The 23,361-nt window shown below is 42.2% G+C and overlaps 2 protein-coding genes across 4 annotated transcripts in view; one reads left to right on the top strand and one right to left on the bottom strand.

Annotated features, from left to right (window-relative positions):
* Positions 1-22,074, top strand: part of mllt1a (MLLT1 super elongation complex subunit a) — a 27,030-nt gene extending 4,956 nt beyond the window's left edge. Inside the window, exons 2-13 of one of the 3 annotated variants that reach the window (XR_016115596.1) lie at positions 1,652-1,832; positions 3,548-3,630; positions 4,155-4,298; positions 4,435-4,560; positions 7,407-8,060; positions 8,631-8,721; positions 8,878-8,989; positions 9,196-9,295; positions 9,652-9,729; positions 10,426-10,497; positions 12,505-12,733; positions 21,934-22,074. Coding sequence is in view for 2 of the 3 variants with exons in the window: in XM_089001265.1 (XP_088857391.1) it covers positions 1,652-1,832; positions 3,548-3,630; positions 4,155-4,298; positions 4,435-4,560; positions 7,407-8,060; positions 8,631-8,721; positions 8,878-8,989; positions 9,196-9,295; positions 9,652-9,729; positions 10,426-10,497; positions 12,505-12,633 (1,770 nt within the window). In the remaining variant the exon portion in view is untranslated. Of the gene's footprint in view, positions 1-1,651; positions 1,833-3,547; positions 3,631-4,154; positions 4,299-4,434; positions 4,561-7,406; positions 8,061-8,630; positions 8,722-8,877; positions 8,990-9,195; positions 9,296-9,651; positions 9,730-10,425; positions 10,498-12,504; positions 16,325-21,933 lie in introns of those variants that run through there. The other 2 variants (XM_089001266.1, XM_089001265.1) reach the window with 2 other exon arrangements.
* LOC148895459 (GTPase IMAP family member 7-like) lies at positions 21,930-23,361 on the bottom strand. Its single transcript, XM_089001267.1, has 2 exons — positions 23,252-23,361; positions 21,930-22,954 (listed from the first exon to the last, which is right to left on the bottom strand). The coding sequence occupies exons 1-2, from the start codon at positions 23,268-23,270 to the stop codon at positions 21,930-21,932; spliced, it is 1,044 nt and encodes a 347-aa protein (XP_088857393.1). The 5' UTR covers positions 23,271-23,361.

Below are 23,361 nucleotides of genomic sequence, written 5' to 3'. Positions count from 1 at the left end.
GTTGGACCTGTTTGCGTGTAGCGTGGGTTCGGTTCCCACTCAGTGACGATGTGGATGTGGGTGTGCATGGTTGTTCGTGTGCAATGTGGTCTGTGACTGTAAGGCGACCAGTTCACAGTGTATTTTTCCTTCTGTCCGAAGTCAGCTGGGAAAGGCTTCAGCAACTCCCCGCAACCCTGTTCAGTGTGAAGACCTGTAGCATAAGCTCCACCTTCATCCTCCATTCAAACAGCACATTCTCCCCGTGATTGTGTTGAAATGCAATAAGTGCCATTTTTGCACTTATTCCTACATCCAGATTCTTCTTTTTTATGCTCGGGTTACTCTTTTTCTTCTCCTGTGGTCACGTAACAGTGCCACTTTAGACTTGGCATGTTCATTAAAGTGTATTCACTGTCTTCTTGTGGACATGTGCAATTCATGAAGCTCTCCTCCGCCCCCAAGTCGGATAGAAGCCATTTCCCCATCCGGGGTCCATAACTCGATCCAATTGAGATACATGATCAGTTCACATCAGACATATAATAATAATAATGTTTGTGACCTAAATCTGTGTTGTAAAAAAATAAATTCTACAATAGTTGTATTAAGTTCATCCTGTCTACCTGATATCTAATTTAAAACATGTTCAAATACCTGACATGTTTCGGCGTCTACTTCCGCCTTCGTCAGAGTGTCACATGTCAGGTATTTGAACACCGACAATACACTGTCTGTAAGATAAGAATCTGTTTTAAATTTAATAATTCTACAAGTTGTTCTGGCCATTTTGCAGATCTGAGCTGTAAATAAAGGAAACATTTGGTTGTGGTATTGCTTCCAAAGGGTGCTCCACAAGTTTATTAAATGCAAAGACTCGCATACTGTATACCCGACCTACACTGAGATGTGTACATGATGTCTAGCAAAAACACGTCACCTTAGAATTGTCCCTGTGCTTTTAGTTGAATAAAACTCATTTGTCGCGAGTCATGATGCAGATGAAGATCAGTTCGCAACCTTTCACATGCAACTGTTTGGAAATGGAAGATGTTCTTTTTTTTATAATATTGAGGTCACACTTGGCTAAAGTTTTGGTTTGACAAACAACATGCTATGGACATTTGAATTGTTGGGGGGAGTAAGAATTGTTGAATGTTACTCAAGCTATTCCTGAACACAATCATTATCATACTGAACGGCTTAGTGGATTTTATAGCAATGGCTGAAAGTTGTGTTTCAAATTAAATTCACTGTAGTCATCGTGAGAATATCAATTCATACTTTTCATTTCCTTCATAATTTGCCTTTTTTCTTACTTGTCGCGTTGTGATTTGGTTAATGTTTTCCTGACTTGGACTGTTGTCAAAAGCAGAATTGGTGATTGTTCTGTACATGTTTATTAAACGACGGTTGTTCTTCATTAGAAAGCAGTAAAGTGTTTGAATGCACAAAGCATCCAGCTGAATAAACATAACCTTTATTTAACCTTGCTTCGATCATGAAATTGTTAAAACATGCCGAGAATGGGTGACATGGTTTGATTGGGCGCGCCCTTCTCATTTCTTAGGGTTCTCCTTGTCTTCTCTTGCTGACCTTGCACTTCCTGGACATTTTTGACTAAATCAAAAAGGCAGAGCATTGACAGCAACTTTTGTTCTCATGTTTCCAGTGCACAGTGCAGGTGAAACTGGAATTGGGCCACAGAGCTCAGCTGAGAAAGAAAGTCACATCAGAGGGCTTCACCCACGACTGGATGGTTTTTGTCCGAGGTCCAGAGAACGGCGACATCCAGCACTTTGTAGATAAGGTTGTCTTCCGCCTCCATGAGAGCTTCCCCAAACCCAAGAGAGGTAAGATAGCCACCAACGTTCACACCCTGCCTCTGTGACATATTTCACACTCACATACCTAATGCCATATACAATAGCGAATTGACCGATTTAAAACTGAGGATCTAAATGAAGACAATTGGAAATTATTAAAACAGCGAGAAGGAAAGATGCAATAGAATCTATAATCACATCTATTCAATAGAAGCTTTGTGTGACTTTTAAGGTTGTTTAATTGCCTCATTTCTGTGATTAAGCGTTGATTAAACATCATGAAGAGGCGACATATAATTTTAACATATATATATATATATATATATATATATATATATATTACACATCTCAAATCATTTTGTAAAAAATGATATAAATAATTAAATGAATGAACTGAATATGTGTATGTGAATATGCTTGACTTCATTCACTGCCATTTCCGAATTTATTTGGGAATTGAAAAGCATGGCGTGGAATGCCATACCTGAAGTTATTCGAGTTTTAGTTTTTCAGGTCAGAAATCTGGCAATGTTTTTCCCTCCCATAAGGTGGAAGCATTTGCCTTTTGTGCTGCCACCCCATTTCAAGCTCAGATAACTCCAGACCCATATAATTTAGGAATTAACTCTTTTTTTTCCTGAGTCTAAGGTTTCTTACACTGCTTTGAATGTTTATGTAGTCCTAAAACTATATTCTGTGGGTCCTGCAATTTGAGTGAAAATTACAAAAACCCTGGCACTGGAGTGGACACATTTTTGTACATTGTCTGGCAGTGAATGAGAAGTTTCTAACATTTATTTTATTGATGTATTTCTAACAATATTCTATTCAGTATATTTATAACCAATATATTAATTGACATAATAAATGCCCGACTTGAATTAATTTCCTGATGCTGTCTTTGGCACTTCATTAACATCTTGAATAACAAATCGTCTGGGTATTGTCGAATTTGAGATTTCCATCTCCGTTCTCAATCAGATAGCCCAAATGCTCCCGTGCTGCAGCACTTTCAGGATTGTTAGTCATACCTGTTTGTTCCTCTCCTGCGGTCCGCTCTCCTCGTGTCATTGAAAGGAAGGACCGTCACCACGGTTTTGCTCAATCCATTCATATGACTGCCATGAAAAAAATATAGTCATGTGAGTCAGTTCAAGGAGGCTCGCTGACAAAAAAAATGTCTCCAGTGTATGTTTGTTTGTTTTTTAATCAACCTAAAATAGTCATGATCTGGATTGGAGGCACAAACATCAACAAAATGTGAGACGAATATATATAACATACACTCTGCAACATGAGCCACCACCATCCATCGCCAATATTCCAATGAAATTGAGCAGTGTTTTGTCTTGCGCCATACATACCTTTTAGAATTCTGGAAAAAAAACATCCATTGTTTCATCTTGAAGAGTTCAAACTTGAAATTGAAGTTAGAACAAAACCGAGAACCTAGAACAAAACCCTTCTGCTTGAAGGTTTTGTTTTTATGTCAGTACCGGTCGGTAAATGTTATGCATGTCGTGCAAATGTCATTTAATGTTTGCTGCAGCTGCCATATACATTGTACTGTATCAGCAATTTTTCCACAATTTTTTTTTGCTGTTTTCACAAGCGGAATGTCGTTAGGTGATTACGTTTGAAGCCTCCAAAAAGTATGCTTTTTTCCCCTAACTGATTAATTTACCCAAATGTGTTTACAAAAACATTTCTGATGCCTGTTATGCCTTTGTTTGTGCCTGCAGTATGCAAGGAGCCCCCATACAAAGTGGAGGAATCGGGTTACGCAAGCTTTCTCATGCTGATTGAGGTGTACTTCAAGAACAAGGTGAGAGGGGTAAAAAGTTCTCTTGCTTTTAGTACATTGGTTGAAATGGGAAATTGAGCCTGTTAAAAATGATGTGTTTTTGAAATATTTTTTTGTACATTTCAACAGGACATGCTTACTGTATATCTAGTTTAAGCAAAAGAAGTCTTTCATTTTGTTAATGGAACGACTTTTTGGCTGTCCGCTTTCTTCGAAATACATGTTGTGCTGAATCCAGGAGTGGTGTAGTTAATTAAGTGCTGGCAACTATTAGAAACTTTTAGTCTCAGACAATGCCAGTACAAAAACATTCAGAACAAGTAATGACATTGTCATTTTGTCATGTTCTTGAGTTGTTGAAGTAATAAAATAGGACACATAAGTATGCTGCTCTCGTTTGTGAGTGCCTTACACCTGGAAGCATCACCAATTCTCTGAGTAATATTTGTATTACCGGTGTATGCTTCACTTGACGGGGTACAGCTGTTATCTTTTGTTTACTCTTTCATAGCCACATGTTGAAATTCTTTGTGAAATTTCTTTAGGAAGAGCCAAAAAAAGTATGTTTCAACTATGACCTATTCCTGAATTTGGAGGGCAATCCTCCTGTTAATCACCTTCGCTGTGAGAAGCTTACCTTCAACAACCCCACCAAAGATTTCAGGAAAAAGCTGATCAAAGCTGGAGGGGTGAGTTTGCTCAGTACACTTTCAGCTCAATGTTCAATCCGTATCGTTTGAACACAGTAGCTGCTGGTTTAAAAAAACAGAGTAACACCTTTTCCATTTGTTTGAATTTAATATATATATATTTTATGAATTGCAGGTATTGGTGGTTCCGGAGGTGGCTGAAGCAGTGTCAAGGCCCAGTCCGGACTATCCAATCCTCCCTACCATCCCCCTCTCAGCCTTCTCAGATCCCAAGAAAACAAAGACATCTCATGTGTCAAAGGTTAGTTGCGCTGCCAAGACACTGCTTGTCATTTTATAAGGACTCGGTTCAGCTCTGCTTTCCCCTTCCTTTGGGCTACGAATCAAACCTTAATAACTTGAAATATTAGGGGATGGCTGAAAGGATTTTGTTCTTGAATTTCTCCACCACGCCTTCATTTGTCATTCATATTTTTTTTTTATGAGTTTCCTTTGTGGGAGTAAAACTGTGTTTTACAGGATGTCTTTGACCATCACATCTGCCATCCAAGCTCACTAACCCAAGCTCTAATTGTTACCAAATGCGGTTGTGCACTAGCATGCATGCTGAATTAGTCAACCAGTTTATCTTTCGAGAAAAAATGTAAACATCTCTATATCGGACAGCCTGAACTCAGTTAAATATATCACAATTAATATATTTTAATCTGCATTGATCCATTTCTTGTGACCCGACTGCAGAAAGACTACCAACTCTTTTCGGCAATGTCAGATTTATTTTAAAGACAATAATAATCAAGTCCACTAAAGGATGCCGTAAATGCAGTAAATAACTTGTGACTTGAAGAAACTTAAGAAATACTGTCATTAAACTGGACATTTTTTTACGATGAACGTGTGTATTCATAATAACCTCAAAACATGTCAATATTATTTGCTATTATTGCTAGCTTCGGAGCTGTCCAACCTTAATGATGGCCATCTATTCTTGAAACTGATTATGTAATTGTAAATTCACCGTGCCTTAAATTATTAAAAGCACATTTAAATGCTTTTACAAACAACCAACGTAAAGACATACAAAAACTAAGTACATTCTTAAAAGGGAGCTGATCAAAATGATGAAAACACCCCAGAATGGAATAAACTGATTGTGGAGAATATATTTTTAAAACTTTCTACAGCACGGCTTGGGAACCTTTTTGACCAAGAGAGCCATAAAAGTAAAATATTTCGAAATGTTTTTCAGTGAGAGCCACACACACGTGAGCACGCGCGCACCCACACACTCACACACACGTAAACACGCAGTCACGTGCGGCCACACGCGGCCACTTTTCAGCAAAATGTCAGAATGTATTATTTAAAATAACTTTGTGATAGTACTCACCGTTAACATGAATGGTTTTCCGTTCCTCATGATTGGTAAAAATCCAGCCAGACGATCGGGAAAAAAAGGCAACTTGCGGGGTACTTAGGCGAAGTTACTGCTAGCTAGCCTGCACACGGCTCATTAGCTTCCACACTTGCTTTCTGCTCTCTCGCAGAAGTATATTGATGCTAACGTTAGCATGGGGCTTGTTAAAATGCTACTGACATCGATGGTATTGTTTCATTGCAAATTAGCATCAGAACCTTTTCTCTCCACAAAGGTGAATCCTCCGGTGCATTCAAGCTGAACTGTACTCGTCATTTTTTTTTTTTTTTAACTCGTCGGGCTTATTTAAAGTGGCGTTCACCTGTTCCAACATGACGGCCAGTATCATCCAATCAAAATTGCGCTTTCCGCCAACCTAGGTCAGTATCAAAGTCAAATTCAGCTTTATTGTCAAATATGCTCATATGTATGACATATAGCACAAATGAAATTACTGTCCTCTCGGACCCAGCATGCAAGGCACTTATTACTAATTACTTTAACAAACATAATAAACATGAAAACGTCAATTTGCTGGGAGAGGGGAGCCGCTGCGTGTTCACGCGCCGCCATTTTGGGGAAAAACAAAAATAACAAATATGACAACACAAAGACACAGAGTCATTCATTCTTCAGGACTTGCTGTACCCTCTTTGTGATGGGAACCTTCAAAATTGCGCATTCCGCCAACTGCAGCACCAACAGGAAATGAACAGTGAAAAAGCGAGAATATGTATTTAGTTTTATCGGCGAGCCATATGCAATCATCAAAAGAACCATATATGGCTCACGATTTTTAGGATGCGAATGTGGTGTGATATTACTACACGTCCACTAGAGGATGCTGTTGGATAGGAAATACAGTAAAGTCTCGTTATATCGATATTCAAGGGAGTCCGAAAAAATATCGATATAACCGGGACTATCGATATATCCGACCCTGTTTGCATGTAATTTTCTCAGTGCGTGCATAGAAATAGTATCGATATAACTGGGACTATCGATATATCCGATATCGATATAACGAGACTTTACTGTAACTTGTGACTTGAGAATTTGTGACTTAAGAAATACTGTCATTAAACTGTTTGAATGTTGACTATGAACGTGTGGATTCATGATTACCTCAAAAAATTGCAATACTACTTGCTATTTTTGCTAGCTTCGAAGCTGTCCAACCTTAATGATGTCCATCTATTCTTGAAAAGTCCATATTGAAAATGGCTTTAACAGTATATCTGCAACCCAATCCATTTCTTCTCCTCCCTCAGCCCATTGTGGGTTGACAATATCACTATTAAATCGACACAAACATATTGGCCTATGCAGCTCGCTACAGATTTGTGTGCTAGCTCTGGCCAGTATGCTCTTATCACTAGCGGCTAGTGATACTATGATTGGCTAGTCTCTATCCAATTATGATTGGCTAGTGACGAGACAAACGTGCTTAAATGCGAAAACAGACATCTGCAAGCAGCACAACAGGGGAAAAGCAATGAAAGGAAGCTCAGGGACAATTTGGAATTATTTACCAGTAATAAGAATTTATGGACAAAATATAATTCACATTAGTCTATGATTCAGATATATATAGGCCAGCAGAGAAGGCCTAGCAATTCCTGATGGTCCACCACCGCTGTACTATATCTCCAGCTGTTATTGGCAACTTAAACTGAGTTTTGGGCTATTTGAAATGCGTAGTTAATAATCTGATTGTTTTCTACCCTCAGGAACCCAGCAAAGAAGGAGGTGGTGGCAGCAGCAAAGGACCCAAACCGCACAAAATAACCAAGGAGCACCGTGAAAGACCCCGTAAAGACTCTGAGAGTAAAGCCTCATCGAAAGGGGACACTGACCGAGATGCAAGTAGCAAAAGCAGCCGGGACGCTTCTTCATCCTCATCTTCAAAAAAGCCATCAGACATGAAAGTAAAAGAAGAAGTCAAAATTCTGCCCAAGGCGGCCTTCAAGGAGCCCAAACTCACCCTGAAGGAGTCAAAGATGGAGGGCATGTCTCCAAAAGGAGGGGGGGCGGGAAGTGGAGGGGGTGGCGGTGGGGGAGGAGGGGGAGGGGGAGGGAATTCTGCAGAATCCAAAGCCCCAAGCAAAAGACCTTCCGCTGTGGAGTCTCCGAAACCCAGTGCGAAGAAGCAGAAAAAGGGCAGCTCCGAGGGGCCTAAAGGTCCATCTGGTGGTGCTTTCACAGGTTCCCCTCGTGTTTCGTTGTCTTCTGCTGCCAGTCAGCCCTACGCCGAAAAGAAACACTCCAAGGAAAAAGGCCGCTGGGCCAAAGGCAAAAACGACACGCAGGATTTGAAAGAACCCAAAAAACTTCCCGAGTCGGACGAGTCGAACTCAGAAGATGAACCTTCTTCCAAGTCTGAGGTATAATGTGCAGTGCGGTACCCGTTTTGATGGCCATTCTGTGTTTGGATTTATTGGTTTCTTTTTTTGAAACAACATAAGTGGTGAGATATTTGCACCAAAATTTATTTCAAACTGTCAGATTTCCCAGCCCATACATATTTGAAAAAAAGCAGGGGTGTCAAACCCATTCTTTCCCGCAGGCCACATGTAGTTACGGTTTCCTCTTGGGGGCCGTTATGAATTTGGAGAAGCCATTAAATTCCTGCACATCCCATCAATCCCATGACCTCCACATATTATATATAGAGTGCACAACAAATTAATGAGTAACCCGTTTTCAAATTTGAAGTAAAAAATAATGACTGTTATTGTGGTTTACGCAGGGCAATTTGAAATGTTGATTTTGGACTTTAGCAAGCATCACGGAACTTCATTTGCTTTTGCGGGCCGAATAAAATCATGTGGCGGGCCGATTTGGTCCCCGGGCCTTGATTTTGACACCTGTGGTAGAAAGCATTCTTGATCAGATTAAGGAGCCCTCTCAGCATACAAACATAAAAACAAAATCATGCCTCTCTCTTCCTACAGCAATCGGCTCCTTCCAGTCCTTCAAACTCCAGTTCCAGCTCCGACTCCAGCTCAGACTCTGACTTTGAGCCGGGACAGAAACCAGGACAAGGTGCAGTAATTTGACTTGGTTTCAGAGGTCTGTGTGAGGCCTTTGTGACCCACATCCAAATATGCCTCCTCAGAATGTCAAATAGCCATTCAGAATGACAATTGAAAGAAAGATGAAGCTCCAGAGTGCCATTTGAAGTTGCTTTGTTTGTCCCAGGACCTCTGCGATCCATGGTGGAGGAGATCCAGTCAGAGGAGTCAGACGATGATGACAGTAGCTCAGAGGACGGGACTCCCATTAAGACCAATCCCCCCAATCGTGACTCTCGGTCAGTCTTTTCAGGGGAACTATACAACCCCCCTCCCATCCCTCGCGCCTGGGTCGGCCCCCCGACACACAACCATATATAGCGTTGACCCATTTCAATGGCAATTAACGGGACATTCAATGAATTGTGACTCACCTTCACATACGGAAAGTGAGCAGTCTGTGTGTGTGAGCGACCTAACGACCTTGTCCCTCTCCCTCTGTCAGACTGAGCCTGGACAGCGAGAGTGACAGCAGTGACGGCTCGCACCGCCCCAGTCGAGACCCCGCCCCACCCCAGCAGAAACACAGCTCCTCCAATAATAAAGTGAGGCCCCGTTTTGTGCCGCCACTCAGGGGGCACATTTATGGGCGACATTGAAAGGAATCATATGTGAATGATGACAATGGAGGAACTTGTCTCAAGTTGACACATAGTTGTTACAAATGACATCATTCACCCCCATGTGGAGATACTTGGCTCTGGAGTTTTTTTTTTTTTTTTTTTTGTAATAAATATACAGTTACAATTATTTTTCAAAATAATGACGTGTGTGTCTGTGTGTGTGTGTATAATTTCTGGGTTCTTAACCATTTATTCCATTGCTTCTGCAACAACCATCGTCTCCTATCTTTTGATTCTCATTTTTGAATCTCTCTTTGTGTGTGTTTGTGTGAGTGCAGGTGTCTGTCAGAAAGAGTCCAGACTCCTCGTTCCGTTCCGAGAAGGTGTTGAAGAAGGGATACGACAAGGTAGGAAGGGTAAATACCTCAACTTTTTATGCTTCAACTCACACGTCTGTCATTTTAACCCATGTTGAGTAATTCAGTTGAAAATGATTGCTCTTTGGCAAACCCAGATGTTTTAACAAACTGCCACCCAACCCTCATCACCACATATAACATCCTTCAGATGGATCTACATCGACTGATATACAGTGATCCCTCGCTTCTCCGCGGTTCATTTATTGCGGTTTCAGTGCTTGGCGGATTTTTTTTAGGGGGGAAGAATGTTCAGAAAAAAAAATGCCGAATGACTCAGGTTTTGTACTTGGCTGTAGCTTGGTTGGTTCCCAGGGCTGACGTCACCCAATGACAGCATGATATCGCATGGTTTACAGCCATGTGCATTGGCTGTGCATCTTCTCAGCCCCGCCCGGCAGCCCCTTCTGTCTTATCACGTGGGTTTCTATATAACTCCACTTGGCTGATTTTTGTCTATCGCCGCTGGTCCTGCTCCATTAACAGCAAAAAACGAGGGATTACTGTAATAACAAAATGTCCATGCTAACTCGTTTCTTTGCTAAATTTTATTGATTTATTGTGTTTTTACGATGCTTTGTTGACGTCTATTTTCAACAATGAAAATATCTCTGAGCAAGGCATTTGTATTTTACTGAACAAATATGTATTGCTGTTCAACACCCCAATCAATCCCCACCCCCAAAAACGCTGCAGGCCTACACAGAAGAATTAGTGGACCTCCACCGCAGACTAATGGCATTAAGGGAGCGTAATGTCCTGCAACAGGTATGTGTTCTTGTCTTGATCAAGGCCTGGCTTTTGGCTATTGTCTTGAAATCATAATTGACTCCTAAGTGTTTACTGTGCCTTCTTGTTTTGATCTTTTGAGCAAGGTGAGCATACTTTCCTCCGTGTCCTGGCTTCATTTACATTCCACACCTAATTTTGATTTAATGGCTCTTATTTTGCCCATTAAAAGAACACGTGAAGCAACCTACGGGCAGATATGTCCAAACTGCATCATATAATGAAGGGGTCCTCCATGACATCACCCAAATTTGTTTGTGCTCTGCTGGATCCATAGTCCATCATTATCTACACTAAAACAGTGGTAAAGACTTAATTGCAATCATGAAACACCTTCTAGGCCAGGGGTGCTCAATACGTCGATCGCGATCGACCAATCGATCTCCAAGGTACTATTGGTAAATCGCGTGACATTTGTCATGAACTGACGCTATACAAATAAAGTTGAGCTGTTTTGGGGGGAAAAACTTGACGTTAGCCAATCAACCATCCCTTCACTTGATTAACACCGGACAACCAATCGTATGACATCTCATTATTAGGTACACTGTGCGTGCTCAAACAATGCAAAGTTAAAACGCTAGTCGTTAGTTACATCCTAATTTTCGCTAGGTTTTATCCTCTTAAACGTAAAATAGGGTATAAAAACGAGTGGGGGAGCTAGACCAAGTCAGAAGAAAAAAAGCATCACTTTCATATGGAATGGGAGTGGGACTTTTTTTCCACGATGACATTTTCCAAGTGCGTTTGTCTCGTCTGCCAGTTATCGGCGTGAACTCAGGTAATGGCAAAAAATGGACAAAATTATGTTGTGCTACGTATGCGGTTATATATCAACATGAGTTGCAAGAATCGTCAATATATTTCTTAATATAATGGGTAGATCATTTTGACTTGGTCATTTCAAAAGTAGCTCCCGTGTTGAAAAAGTGTGAGCACCCCTGTTCTAGGCCATAAGTATAAATCAATTATATGAAACGGTGCTGTTACGGTGGTAACCGAGCTTCTGCTCTATAATGACGTGCAATCTTTTTACACTGGGACGATCGTGGAGCAAGAACCTGGGACTACAATAGGCAGACACAATAAGGAACGAAACTGTAAAAAAATGAAACTCGTTTGCATACCGTCCGGTTGGCCTGGTATATGTGCTCCTCTCTCTGCTATGGTTTATGTATTCGCTTTAGTTCAGATTTACAGTTGCCATTTTTTGTTTGATTACGTCAGTTGACAGGGTTCATTTAATCTGTCTGTTAAAAAAAATCTTATTAAATGTCACAATTTAGACATATAGCTTGTTATTTTGCCGCTGTAGTTTTGTTCCCGTTGCACTCCATCTATCCATTCATTTTCTGTACCGCTTATTCCTCATTAGGGTCGCGGGGGGTGCTGGTGCATATCCCAGCCGTCTTCAGGCACAAGGCAAGGGACACCCTGAATTGGTTGCCAGCCAATCGCAGGGCCCCGTTGCACTCGTGCATTCAATTATGGAAGACTGTTTAGGCAGCCAACTCTCTAGGTTGAAATGATTCACTTCTCCTGCTAGCTTATACAAAGTAAATAATAATAATAATAATAATAATATTACATTTGATTTACAAGCACCTTTCAAAGCACCCATGGACACTTTACAATCTAAAAACAATGGAACAATAAACACCAGAACAATAACATGATAAATAATAAAATGAGCTGATTAAAGTAAATTGTGAATGTGATTTTAAACAGATGGGTTTTGAGGTGGGATTTGAAGGTGGGAATAGAGTCAATATTTCAGATGTTGGGTGGAAGTGAGGAAATCAATTATGTTACATTGCTTAACGGTGAAGCTTAACTGATCAGATGTGATGGAAATATCCACTTTTTGACAAAGGCCTTTTTTCGGCTTTATTTATATTTGACAAATATTTTCAATTATAGTATACTGTATGCAGCACATTTTGCTCACGTGCGGGGGAACCATGTGTTTGCTTGTCTACATCTCAGATCGTCAACCTGATCGAAGAGACCGGCCACTTCAACGTGACCAACACCACCTTTGACTTTGACCTCTTTTCACTGGACGAGTCCACCGTCCGCAAACTACAGAGCTACCTGGAGGCGACGGCCACGTGACAGCAAGCGTAGACGGTGCTCGCGACATGTCCTCGAGGAGCAGCTCGTTCATCGGCCCGACTGAATCACTGAACGGCAACCAACCAACCACACGACACACGTAAGAACAAAGAAGCACACATGAAGACGCTGCACTTTTGACGTCACGTTGGCGAGGGGCAGCGGAGAACCGATGGAGGTTTAGGAGGACGGCGTGGCAACAGGATAGGAACGGCACAATGACACGACAGAATTTTCCACAGGTGTCATTTGAGCACGCCGACTTGTGGAATTCATCCATTTCCCTCTTCAACTCTTCAGCAACTCTCCTCCTGCTCCTCCTTCCCATTGACACTCCTTACCGACCAGATCACTCCACATCCCATCCCCCTGCATTCAGCTGCATTCAGCCTTCACAGTTACTGACTTTTCTTACTTTGGAACGCACCCGCATGTACCTCCCAGCTCCACACGCACACACTCTACACATAGAACCGTGCGTGTTGCACATCCCTGTTTCGATGGCATCTCTGCTTTTCTCAACATCTCAACATGCATTTTGTTGATTTAGCCCTTGCACTGAAAGCCGAGCCGTGACCTCCTGCCGACCACCACTCTCCTTCTCCCTCTCCGAGTGCCCCCTTGCCCCCCCCTCCAACTGCATCCCTTCCATGTCAGCATGCACCAAAGGGCTTCACTGCTGGTTGCTGGTACGCTCCTGAATAGCCTACTGGTGGGTTTGTAACACTAACAAAAGTAGCCATACTCTTCTCCCGGAATCCAAAAATAAGGAAAAGTAAGGGCCGTGCGCCCCCTCGCCCCTTGGATTAGTTTTTTTTTTATATTGTACTTTTCTACAAGTGCATTTGTGTTTCTACTCCCAGATTTGCGGTTAAACGACCTGTGAGCTATGAATGTATATCGCTTTTATTTTTCTACGCCCAACAGCAACAAGCCCACTCTAGTGCCTTTCTGCAGTGTGAAGTGGGTGTTCCCAAGCGTCCCCCCTGCTTCGCTTTGGCACAGGGGAGAACCCAAGTGTTCATCGGGCCGCCTGATTATTCAGTATTGTCTTAATGGCTTCCTTTTTCTTCCTCAGTGTCCTTGTAGGCCGTTGACCCTCATAGACCTCCCTTGTCATCTCTGTAGAAGCTGTACAATGTTTTGACTGGTGTTCATGTTCTTGCTTTCTGCCACTCGCTCAGTGTTGAATAGGGGGTGGGGGGGGATAAGTGATATGAACTAGCTGTAGAAAATTTTGATATGGGCTGCTGTGTATGTTCGCTCTAGCTCCCTGGCATGTGGCCTCCAGGGAAACATGAGGGGGAATAGCTCGCCGCCATGATCACTCGCTACAGAATCAGCGGCGTGTGTCATGCGATTTTCAAGTGCTTGTTTACGTCAAATCAAAAGAAACTCCAAGCAGTTGACAGAATTTTAAAGAGAGCTTTTGGAAGGCGGGAGGGGGGGGGGGACACAAGGGCACAGGGAACCTATCCCAGTTGACTTCCTCCATGAAAGTCACACAAGGTTTGACCTTGTAGGTTGATGTCACAAGACGGCAGCCAAGCACTTTGCTTCAACATAGTTTCGTGTTGTCAAGAAGCCATAAGATGGTAACCAGTGGCGGGCCGTGTATTTCATCGCTAGGCCTTCAGTAGCGCTCCTCCTGAATCAATCCAGACTGAAAAGAGTGGTGTGATTTACTACATGTCCACTAGAGGGTACCATTAGCCAGGAAATAACTGACCGACCTTTCTTAATGATGTCCATTTTTTCTTTAAAAGTCCATCTTGAAAATGGCTTGAACAGTAAATTTCCAAACAAATCCATTTCTTCTCCTTCAGCCAGTTTGGATTGACAAAACTGCTATTAAATCAACACAATATATTGTATTGAGTGTGCTAGCTCTGGCCAGTATGCTGTTATCACTAGTGGCTAGTGATCAGAGCAGTTTTCGAAAACTATAATTGGCTAGTGACTAGCCAGTCATAGTTTGCAGAAACTCTGACCTTTCCAGCGCCTGGGTTGCCAACTTGAAATCTGATTGGTTAGAGCAACAGTTTCATCAACATTGAATTTTAGGCTCCAGGGCCCGCAGAACTGATTGTGAAGGCTCCAGGTAGATTTCTGACCCTGGTAAGAAATAATGGCTGAAATGTGATTGGTTAAATACTTAATCGGTTAAATACTTAATTGCTTAAATACGAAAACTCATCTGGAAGCAGCGCAACTGGGGAAAAGTAATGAAAGGAGACAATTTGGAATTATTTAATAAGAATTCAAGGACAAAATAGAGTTCATGATTCAGATATTTTTAGGCCAGCAGAGAAGGCTTTGCAGCCTTTGACGCTCCGCCAATGGTAAGAGGCAATTGTTTATGAGAGAAACACTACGCAGCAGCCCACCCAGGTCAAGGTCCACACCTTCACAGAGCGCGTTCTTGGCCTCAGCCTTATGTGTATTTATTCTGACCTTTGCGTAGCTTTAATACTCTTGTGTCTGCGAGTTGTGGGGGGCCACCACTCTGCTCACTGTAAACGCCGTTGATTCGAAACAGTCTCGCCCAGGCCTTCACCAGCACCGCACCCCCGACCATCCAGCCTGTGCCTCTGTCAACAAAAGCTCTGACTCCCAGTAAATGTGTGAGCGGGATGACGACAAGCCTGGTGGTGTCGTCTTCTCCGTCTACACCCTAGTTCATGAACTCTGACCGTTTGACCTGCGACTCTTTTAGCCCCTTGTGTTGGCGACTGGGGCGTTGGAGTGGATGTTGACCCAAGAGAAGCGCCGCCGTCTACCCACAGTCAATGTTTTATTTATGGGCCTCTGCACTTTTGGCTGTGATGACTTCAGTACTTAAATAGTTACCTAAACTGTATTTTTAAGGATTTTATACAATATTTACATGCAATATGATATTGTGTTTTTTTTTTTTTGCCAACTTGTTTTTGTTTATTTAATTGACTTGAATTTGGGCATGTCACCATTAATCGCCAACAAATATGCTTCACAAAGCATTTTTTTTTTTTTTTGTGGCCTGAACTTTTTTTTTCAGGGGGGGGGTCACGCTCCCTGTGATGTTTTTGTGTATCATGACAGCTGAGCACTAAGAAGCAGGCGTCACTGACTGGCAGTCGTTTGCTGGATGACCTCAATTTAATCACTGTTCTGCTTCCAGTCACAATAACTGGACCACATCGTGGACGCCACACTTTTGTTCAGGGAGCTGTTATGGCTAAAAACAAGCCAACGTATTTTTTTAATTCCTTGGTGCGTTTTGATTATTGTTTGGTTTCGTCGACAGTGCGCTCCCTCGGCACAAAAATATCATAGGAAAGAAGCCTGACATCTTCCTGATGAGGAATTGTACTTGGTCAATAATCTGCTGTGTGCATATTTGCACCACAAAGAAAAAAAAAAGAAATAAAATTGAGAGTCCAAAATGATGTTCGTAGGCAGGGCGTATGTGAATTTATCAAGGTTATTCATTTCTTTGACTAGGCGGGGACAGAGGGATGTTTTGAGGAAATATCTGGCATCACTTGGATGTGGTCAATGTAGTACAAAACAACTGGAGTGCTCGAGCAACCCAATTTGGTCAGACAAACTTAGCATTGGAATGCCACCATGTGGCCATATGCTGCAAGTTGTCAAAGACAAAACATGTAATTTTATTATTTTTTTAATCACAATAAAGTCATGAAATGCTGTTGTGGTTTTGTCATTTGACTGCCGGCGTACCCGGTCACGGGGTTCACATGGAGTTCATGTGGCTCCGTGTGGGTTGAAAAGGGCACATTGGCCTCGGTCAATACCATCGTGTGCTAATTTTCCATCATTGAGGAATGTTTTCTGGTCAGAGGCCCCAATTACTCTTGGGTTGATCAATAGTGTCCGATCTCAAAGCACTGCGATTGAAGTGCCGCCATCAGCGAATCTCAGCATTTAAGATTCAATGTGACCTTTCTCTGGCATTTGTACTGTCACTGTGAGCAAAGTTGGTGAAGCGGCCTGACAGGCAGAAATGGTCGACAAACACCAAGAGACTCAGGCTGAGCACCGGTCCGTGGGTTATTTGCTCCGGGTTGAACAGAAATAATAAATAACTTACATTAATTTCAGAATCTGAAATATGTTTTCTTTTATTTTATTTTAATATAATATTTCATTGTATTTATCTGGCCTTTTGAGGCTGGTTCCTGAAAATATTGTCTGACATCAAACGGCTGCGTAGGGCAAAAAGGGTTGAGGACAGCTCCACATGATGAAAATCAAAAAGACAGTACTGTTTATCTCAGGGGTGTTCAGTACGTCGATCTCCAAGGTACAGACGATTAAAAAACGATTAAAAAAAACATTTAAAGGACAACCGATGTCACTTTTTTGTTTTTAACTGACATCAGAAAAACGTTTTATAGCATCTAAAATACCCAAAACACGCAGTATGATATTTTTAGTCAAATGCAAAACACCAATAAAAATGACTTAAAGTGTCCAAAATCTGCAAAAAAAATTGAGCTGCGAATTGAGCATTTTCAGAAAGTCCCGCCCCCAGTTTGTGACGTCACGCCAAAACATCTTGCATTGCTAGTGAATCAAAACAATGGCTTCAGATTCGGAGAATATGCTTTCTTGTTACACATCCAGTTATGAATATGATTCAAATAGTTCTGAAGAGGAGAGCATACATGTTTGCAATCGATTGAAGAATTTATTTGTGCCATTTTGAGGCATTATTGGGGGGAAATGGATCACACAAAGAAGAGGCACAAAATGGCGACCTCCTGTGGCCACCTCCGTTTCCACAGGCTGATAAATTCCTTGTATGGCGCTTGGACGCCCTCTTCTGGCCTTCTGGCGGCTTTTGGGTGCAACACGAGGTCCCCAGACCAAACAAGTACAGCAAAATACATTGACGTGATGGAAGGACCGCTACAATGCGTCTTTTTTATGGTCATGAGGCGGTCCTTTAGTGACATCACGTACGGACTCGTCACCAACTCAAAAACAAGACTTTCTGAATATTCAGCGCGAGTCTTAAAACGTAAAATATAGCTATATGCGGTGGAATCTTTGTAAAATACACTCAGTAGAAGTCATTTGAAGCCAAAAAACAAGGCCCCAGAGCATTGCAAAATTAACAAGCTAGTCGTTTGTTATATCCTAGATTTTCGCTCGTTTTTTCCTCTTAAACGTAAGATTAGATAGAAAAATGAGTGGAGGAGCTGGATCAGGTATGAAGGCAAACAAATGAAGTTTCTCAATGAATGGGGTTTGAACCCACTTTGATTTTTTTTTCATTAAAACGGGAAAACAGGAATATTCAAAACCACTTGGATCCAGTTTATACAGTGAAACCTCGGTTACAAACTTTTCGGTTTACGAATGTAACATTTATGAAAATTTTACCTTGGCATACGTACTATTTTTCGGGATACAGACGGAGCTGCCACAATGGATTGGATTTGGATTGGATTTGCCTTTATTAGTCTCGCCGTGGAGAAATTTACATTTCACAGCAGCAAAGTTATGAAAGAAATGAAAGATGAGTGATGTGTCGTTCTCGAACGAGCTCGTTCTCCTAACAAGAAAATGGTGGCCACTGTATTTGTCCTCTATACTCCGCCCCCAGTCTTGGGTTAAAGCCACGTGATTGATCAAGAGCGCAGCAGTGGGGGATGGGGTTACAGACAGAGAGAGTGAGGCCGTTCTCCAAAAAACTAAATGGCGTCTTCGGTTAAAGCCACGTGATTGGTCAAGAACCCAGCAGTGGGGCGGGGGGGGGGGGGGTTAAATATTAAAGAGACAGGCAGACAGAGAGAGAATGAGAAAACACACACACACACGAAAGGGAGATGACAAAGTTTTAAACCAAAAAACGAAAGTAAAAAACAAAAGAAAAAACATACAAAAAGTTACAAAATGGGTAGAAAACAGTGACATTTAGACTCGTTTCAACTTTGATTATTCAAAAGCAGAGTGTAGGTTAAAAATATCCTATCAATCAGGCTCCACAAATAACCCACACAAGTCATCTGTCCACTTGATGCAAAAAGCTATCAACCCAGCTAAACAGATCACAATTGATGAACTAGATACAATTATCACAGAGAAAGCACCAACAAGGGATCATTCCTCAAGATGGTGAAAGAAGCCTATGTTCCTCATCAAGCGGACACTCCATTCCATCAAGCCATTAACGACCATCACAAAGGTAAATAAAATGACTTTATTGTACAGTACAGTTTATTTCTTTAATCATAATACTATATCACATTTATTATACATAAAATATGGTATATTTTGTGTAGTTTTAAGGCTTAGAAAATTAGAAAGTTGAAAATTATATTTTATGGGAACCTGGGAACTGATTATTCTCACTTTAATGGTTTCCTCTGGGAAATTCATGTTTGGGAGACACACTTTTCGCCTTACACACTCTGTCTGGGAACCAATTAAGTTTGTAAGCCAAGGTCCCGCTGTACTTTTTTTCTGTTGTAAATGACATGTACAAAAGCACTTTAAGGAATTCATAGAATAATGAAGTTTTCATCAGTTCTATGTCATTGATGAATGTTCTTAATGCTGCTTCTTAATGGAGTTTTGAGGGATGGAGTATGTTCAGAGTAGCTAACTTCAGCACTGATGGAATCATGTTAATGATATCATCTACTGCTCTTGTTATACTGACGTTGTATTTAATTGGAATATCAACTTCTGTATATATGTAATATATATACAAACCTTCTCATCAATGGAAATGAATAACGCACCGTTGCTTCATCTGGTGTCTTTTGTGATTTGGTCTTCTTGTAATTGTCTGAGACTTCGGCAAAGATACGGTTGACGCTGAGGTTGGGCCTGTTGGCAAAGAATTGCCGGCAGTACAGGCAGTATCTGGACTTGTGTCGCATCCAGTAATCGTAAGGGCAGGACAGGCAGAAGCTCTGTCCACATGGATGGTGACTGGACTGCTTACATAGAGAGCACAGCAGAGACTTCTCGTGGAGGAGGCTGACGGTCGCCGCTATTGGGGCTGAGATCACATCGCGTGCTTACAAAGAACAAATAGAGCTATTTAGAATCTGAAAAGCATGTAGACAAATAGGTATAGGTACAAATAGGACAACTGTAGTCCATCGCCGAGAAGCTAAAATGCAACACAAAATTGGAAATCCAATTGTTTTTATGTCAGGTATAGTTTTCCTCTGTTGTCCATTCATTTTTGACTCCGTTCCTTCTCACATATACAGTGAGACCTCAACTTACGAACTTAATTGGTTCCCAGACAGAGTTTGTAAGGCGAAAAGTGTGTATCTAAAAAAAAAATCCCATAGGAAACCATTGAAATGGGAATAATCCGTTTCCGGGTTTCCTTAAAATATACAGTAAAGTCTCGTTATATCGATATTCAAGGGAGTCCGAAAAAATATCGCTATAACCGGGACTATCGATATATCCGATCCTGTGCCGAACTGCATTAAACAAAAGCCGCCAAAAGAGGGCAGCCAAGCGCCATATAAGAAACGGAGCTGGCCATTAGCTCCCTTTTTTTTTTGGGTGAGAGATGTTCCCCTAATGTTGCCTCAAAATGGCACATATAATTCTTTAATGATTGTAAACATGTATGCTTTAATCTTCAGAACTACAGTGTATTTGAAACATATTCATAACTGGATGTGTAACAAGAAAGCATATTATCCGAATCTGAAGCCATTGTTTGGATTCACAAGCAATGCAAGACGTCTTGGCGTGAAGTCATTTTTATTTGCATTTGAATAAAAAGTGACATCAGCTGTCCTTTAATACACAGTATGGAATGTTAATAATTTTCAAAATCATCGCGCTTCAGCAGACAAAACAAGAAACATTGTTGCAAAAAACGATTGCATTCATATACAGTACAGTGGGCATGTACATAACACAACAGGGAAACTGCAACGCTTACATCTTACTGTATTATGTATACAATTTAAAAAAGTCATCAATCTTCTTCTGCTTCCCATTTTTACCTTTTAACACAAACACTTCAATCTCGTCTGCTACACACGAGCTAGCGTCTGAAAATGAAAATGGCTCTGCTACACGGGTGCTGGGCACGTAACCAAGTCACCTGACCAAGTCGACCAATGGCGCGACTGATGGCGTGACACGTAACCAAGACAGGTGACCAAGTTGACCAATGGCGCGACCGATGGCGTGTCACGTGACAAAGTCACACGGCCAAGTCGACCAATAGCGCGACCGATGGCGGCTCATGTGACCAAGTCGACCAATGGCGCGACCGATGGCGGCTCACGTAACAAGACACGTGACCAAGTTGACCAATGGCGCGACGGATATATCGATATAAACAACAAAAATGGCCGGCGGGGGATGAAAAGGAGCACCGTAATAACCGGATTATCGTCATAACCGGGTATCGTACTAAACGGTACTAATTATACATAAAAAGACTAGAAATGTGCAAGGGAAATGAAAATAGTATCGTAATAAGCGGTACTATCGCTATAACCGATATCGATATAACGAGACTTTACTGTACTTTTCAACTAAATAAGCCTAAAAAACTACACACAACATACCTTATTCTATGTATAATAAATGCACTATTGTATTGTAATGAAAGAAATACACTGTATTGTATCATAAAGTCACTTTATTTACATTTGTGATGGTCATTTATGGCTTGATGGAATGGCGTTGTAGGTCGGAGGTCAAAGGGAATTGCTGTTTGGAAAGAGAGTCGCATTACATGAGGACTGTAATTAAAGACATAAACTGTGCTGTAAAATAAAGTTGTATTGACCTTTTTGATGGTCGTTGATGGCTTATGGAAGGAGAGTCCCCTTCCATATGGACTATTGGTAACTTAACCGGCGCTGTATCAAAAACTGAACGTCAAGTCTTAGCTCGTTAGCAAAACATCAGGCGACAATTCTGGTGTATGAAATCTGTTAATTGTGCTACCTGTTATGAGGTCCTGGAAAAACATCGATGATAAAAAATACATTCATAATAAGGTGCACACCAAGTGAATGAAACGAGGGCTGTTATGGATAACTACTTTTCAAATCTGAAGTCAAGAATAACGAGTGTTATTGTCGTTTGTACGACAATTTGAAATTTTGGTTTTGACTTAGACATGCTTGATTTGCTTTCATGGGCCGAATTAAATGTTTTGACGGGCCAGATTTGGCCCCCGGCCTTGACTTCGACACCTGTGCTTTACACGGACTTTAAAATTAAAACTGAGAATTGTTATCTTTGTAAAGTTACAAAGATTGGCGTGTTGCTAATGTCGGCTGCTGCTTTCAGGGCCGAGGCGTTGCAAAGAAGCGATTGATGAAGATGGAGTTGAAGTTGAGTCTGGCGGGTGGCGCGACTCTGTCCTCCATGTGCTTGGTGGCCACCTGAGCAGCACCCCCTGCCGATGCACCCAGCGCCCCACCGATGACGCCGTACAGGACCATCCCTCCCGGTCCTTCAATGGAGCCCACCAGCACCCCCATTATGGCCCCTACGACCACGCCCCCGCCCACCCCCCTCGCCAGGGATGTCCGGAGCCAGTCGTTGTCCACTTCCGCCTTGGCCCTTATCTCCGCACTGACGCTAGCCGTGTGGGTGTCTTTGCGCCGGTACAACTCATCCGACAGGTACTTGTTCTCAAGCTCGCGCCACACCTTCTCGTTATCGGCTGCCATCTTCTTCATGAGTCTTTTTTCCTCCTTCTTAACGCTGCGCTCGGCCTTCTGGAAAGTTCCGCTGGAGAAGCAGGCGCCGCCCAGGGAGGCCACCATCCACTCGATCTTCTGCAGAAGCTCTTGTTCGCGGCTGCGATCTCGCCAGTTCTTGCTGAAAATGTAAAAGCGGCCACCAAAGTCCTCAATCAGATGCCTCAAGGGCCAGTCAGTGTTCTTCACGACACCCTCCAAGGCCGTCCTGTCTGCGCTGCCGTCGTAGGCGAGCAGGACGATGCAATGTCTCAAACAGCGTCTTCCGAAACGTCTCATCATGAGCTGTGGGGTCCTGATGTCGTTGGGTGAAATTTTCTCCATGTCAAAGGCCACCAGAAAAGCGTGGGGACCGGGCACCGACAAGCATTTGGACCTCCTCAGCTCCATCTTCCTCTTGACGCGAGATATGTCCTTGTCATAGAGGTTGGGGGCGCTGATCACAGCCACCCGGCGCCCCGCCAGCTCCCCGAAAATCTTACGGCTGCCAGAGATGCTGGTGGTGTCTCTGGGGAACTCCTCCCTTCCCAAGATAGCGTTGGTCAACTGGAACTGAGATGGTCCACTGCTGCCGACAACCATCAGCCTCAGCTCCAAAGAGGACCCTGTGGCGACCAGGCTCTGAATTCAACATTTGCTCATGTGCATTCAATACCGTACAACTCTTGTTTTAATATACAGTTCAGTAAGTAAAAAAAGTTCTGAAAAATGCCAAAACTTGTCATTACTCTTGTCATTTTTATGTCTCGCTCAGAGTGTCCTCAGTTTAGTGAGGAATGTGCCTCGTCCATTCAAATAAATCATTGCCACAACAAATATATGTCTGCTGATGATCATTAAATTAGCTTGACAGAATTTTGCAATGACTCAAAAGTAAATGTGTGTACCTAACGCATCCTTACCTTTCCTCCTCTTCTCCATTTGTCTTGTCGAGTTTCATCTAGCACACGACCAAGGGAACACACCCCAGATGTCTGTGTCGGTTTGCGTGTGCGTGTGTGTCTCTCTCTTT

Source organism: Hippocampus bargibanti, linkage group LG07, assembly GCF_051943395.1.
Source record: "Hippocampus bargibanti isolate YZ-2025 linkage group LG07, ASM5194339v1, whole genome shotgun sequence".
Lineage (NCBI taxonomy): Eukaryota > Metazoa > Chordata > Actinopteri > Syngnathiformes > Syngnathidae > Hippocampus > Hippocampus bargibanti.
The sequence above is the reverse complement of the archived record's forward strand: the minus strand, read 5'-3'. Positions and strand labels throughout refer to the sequence as shown.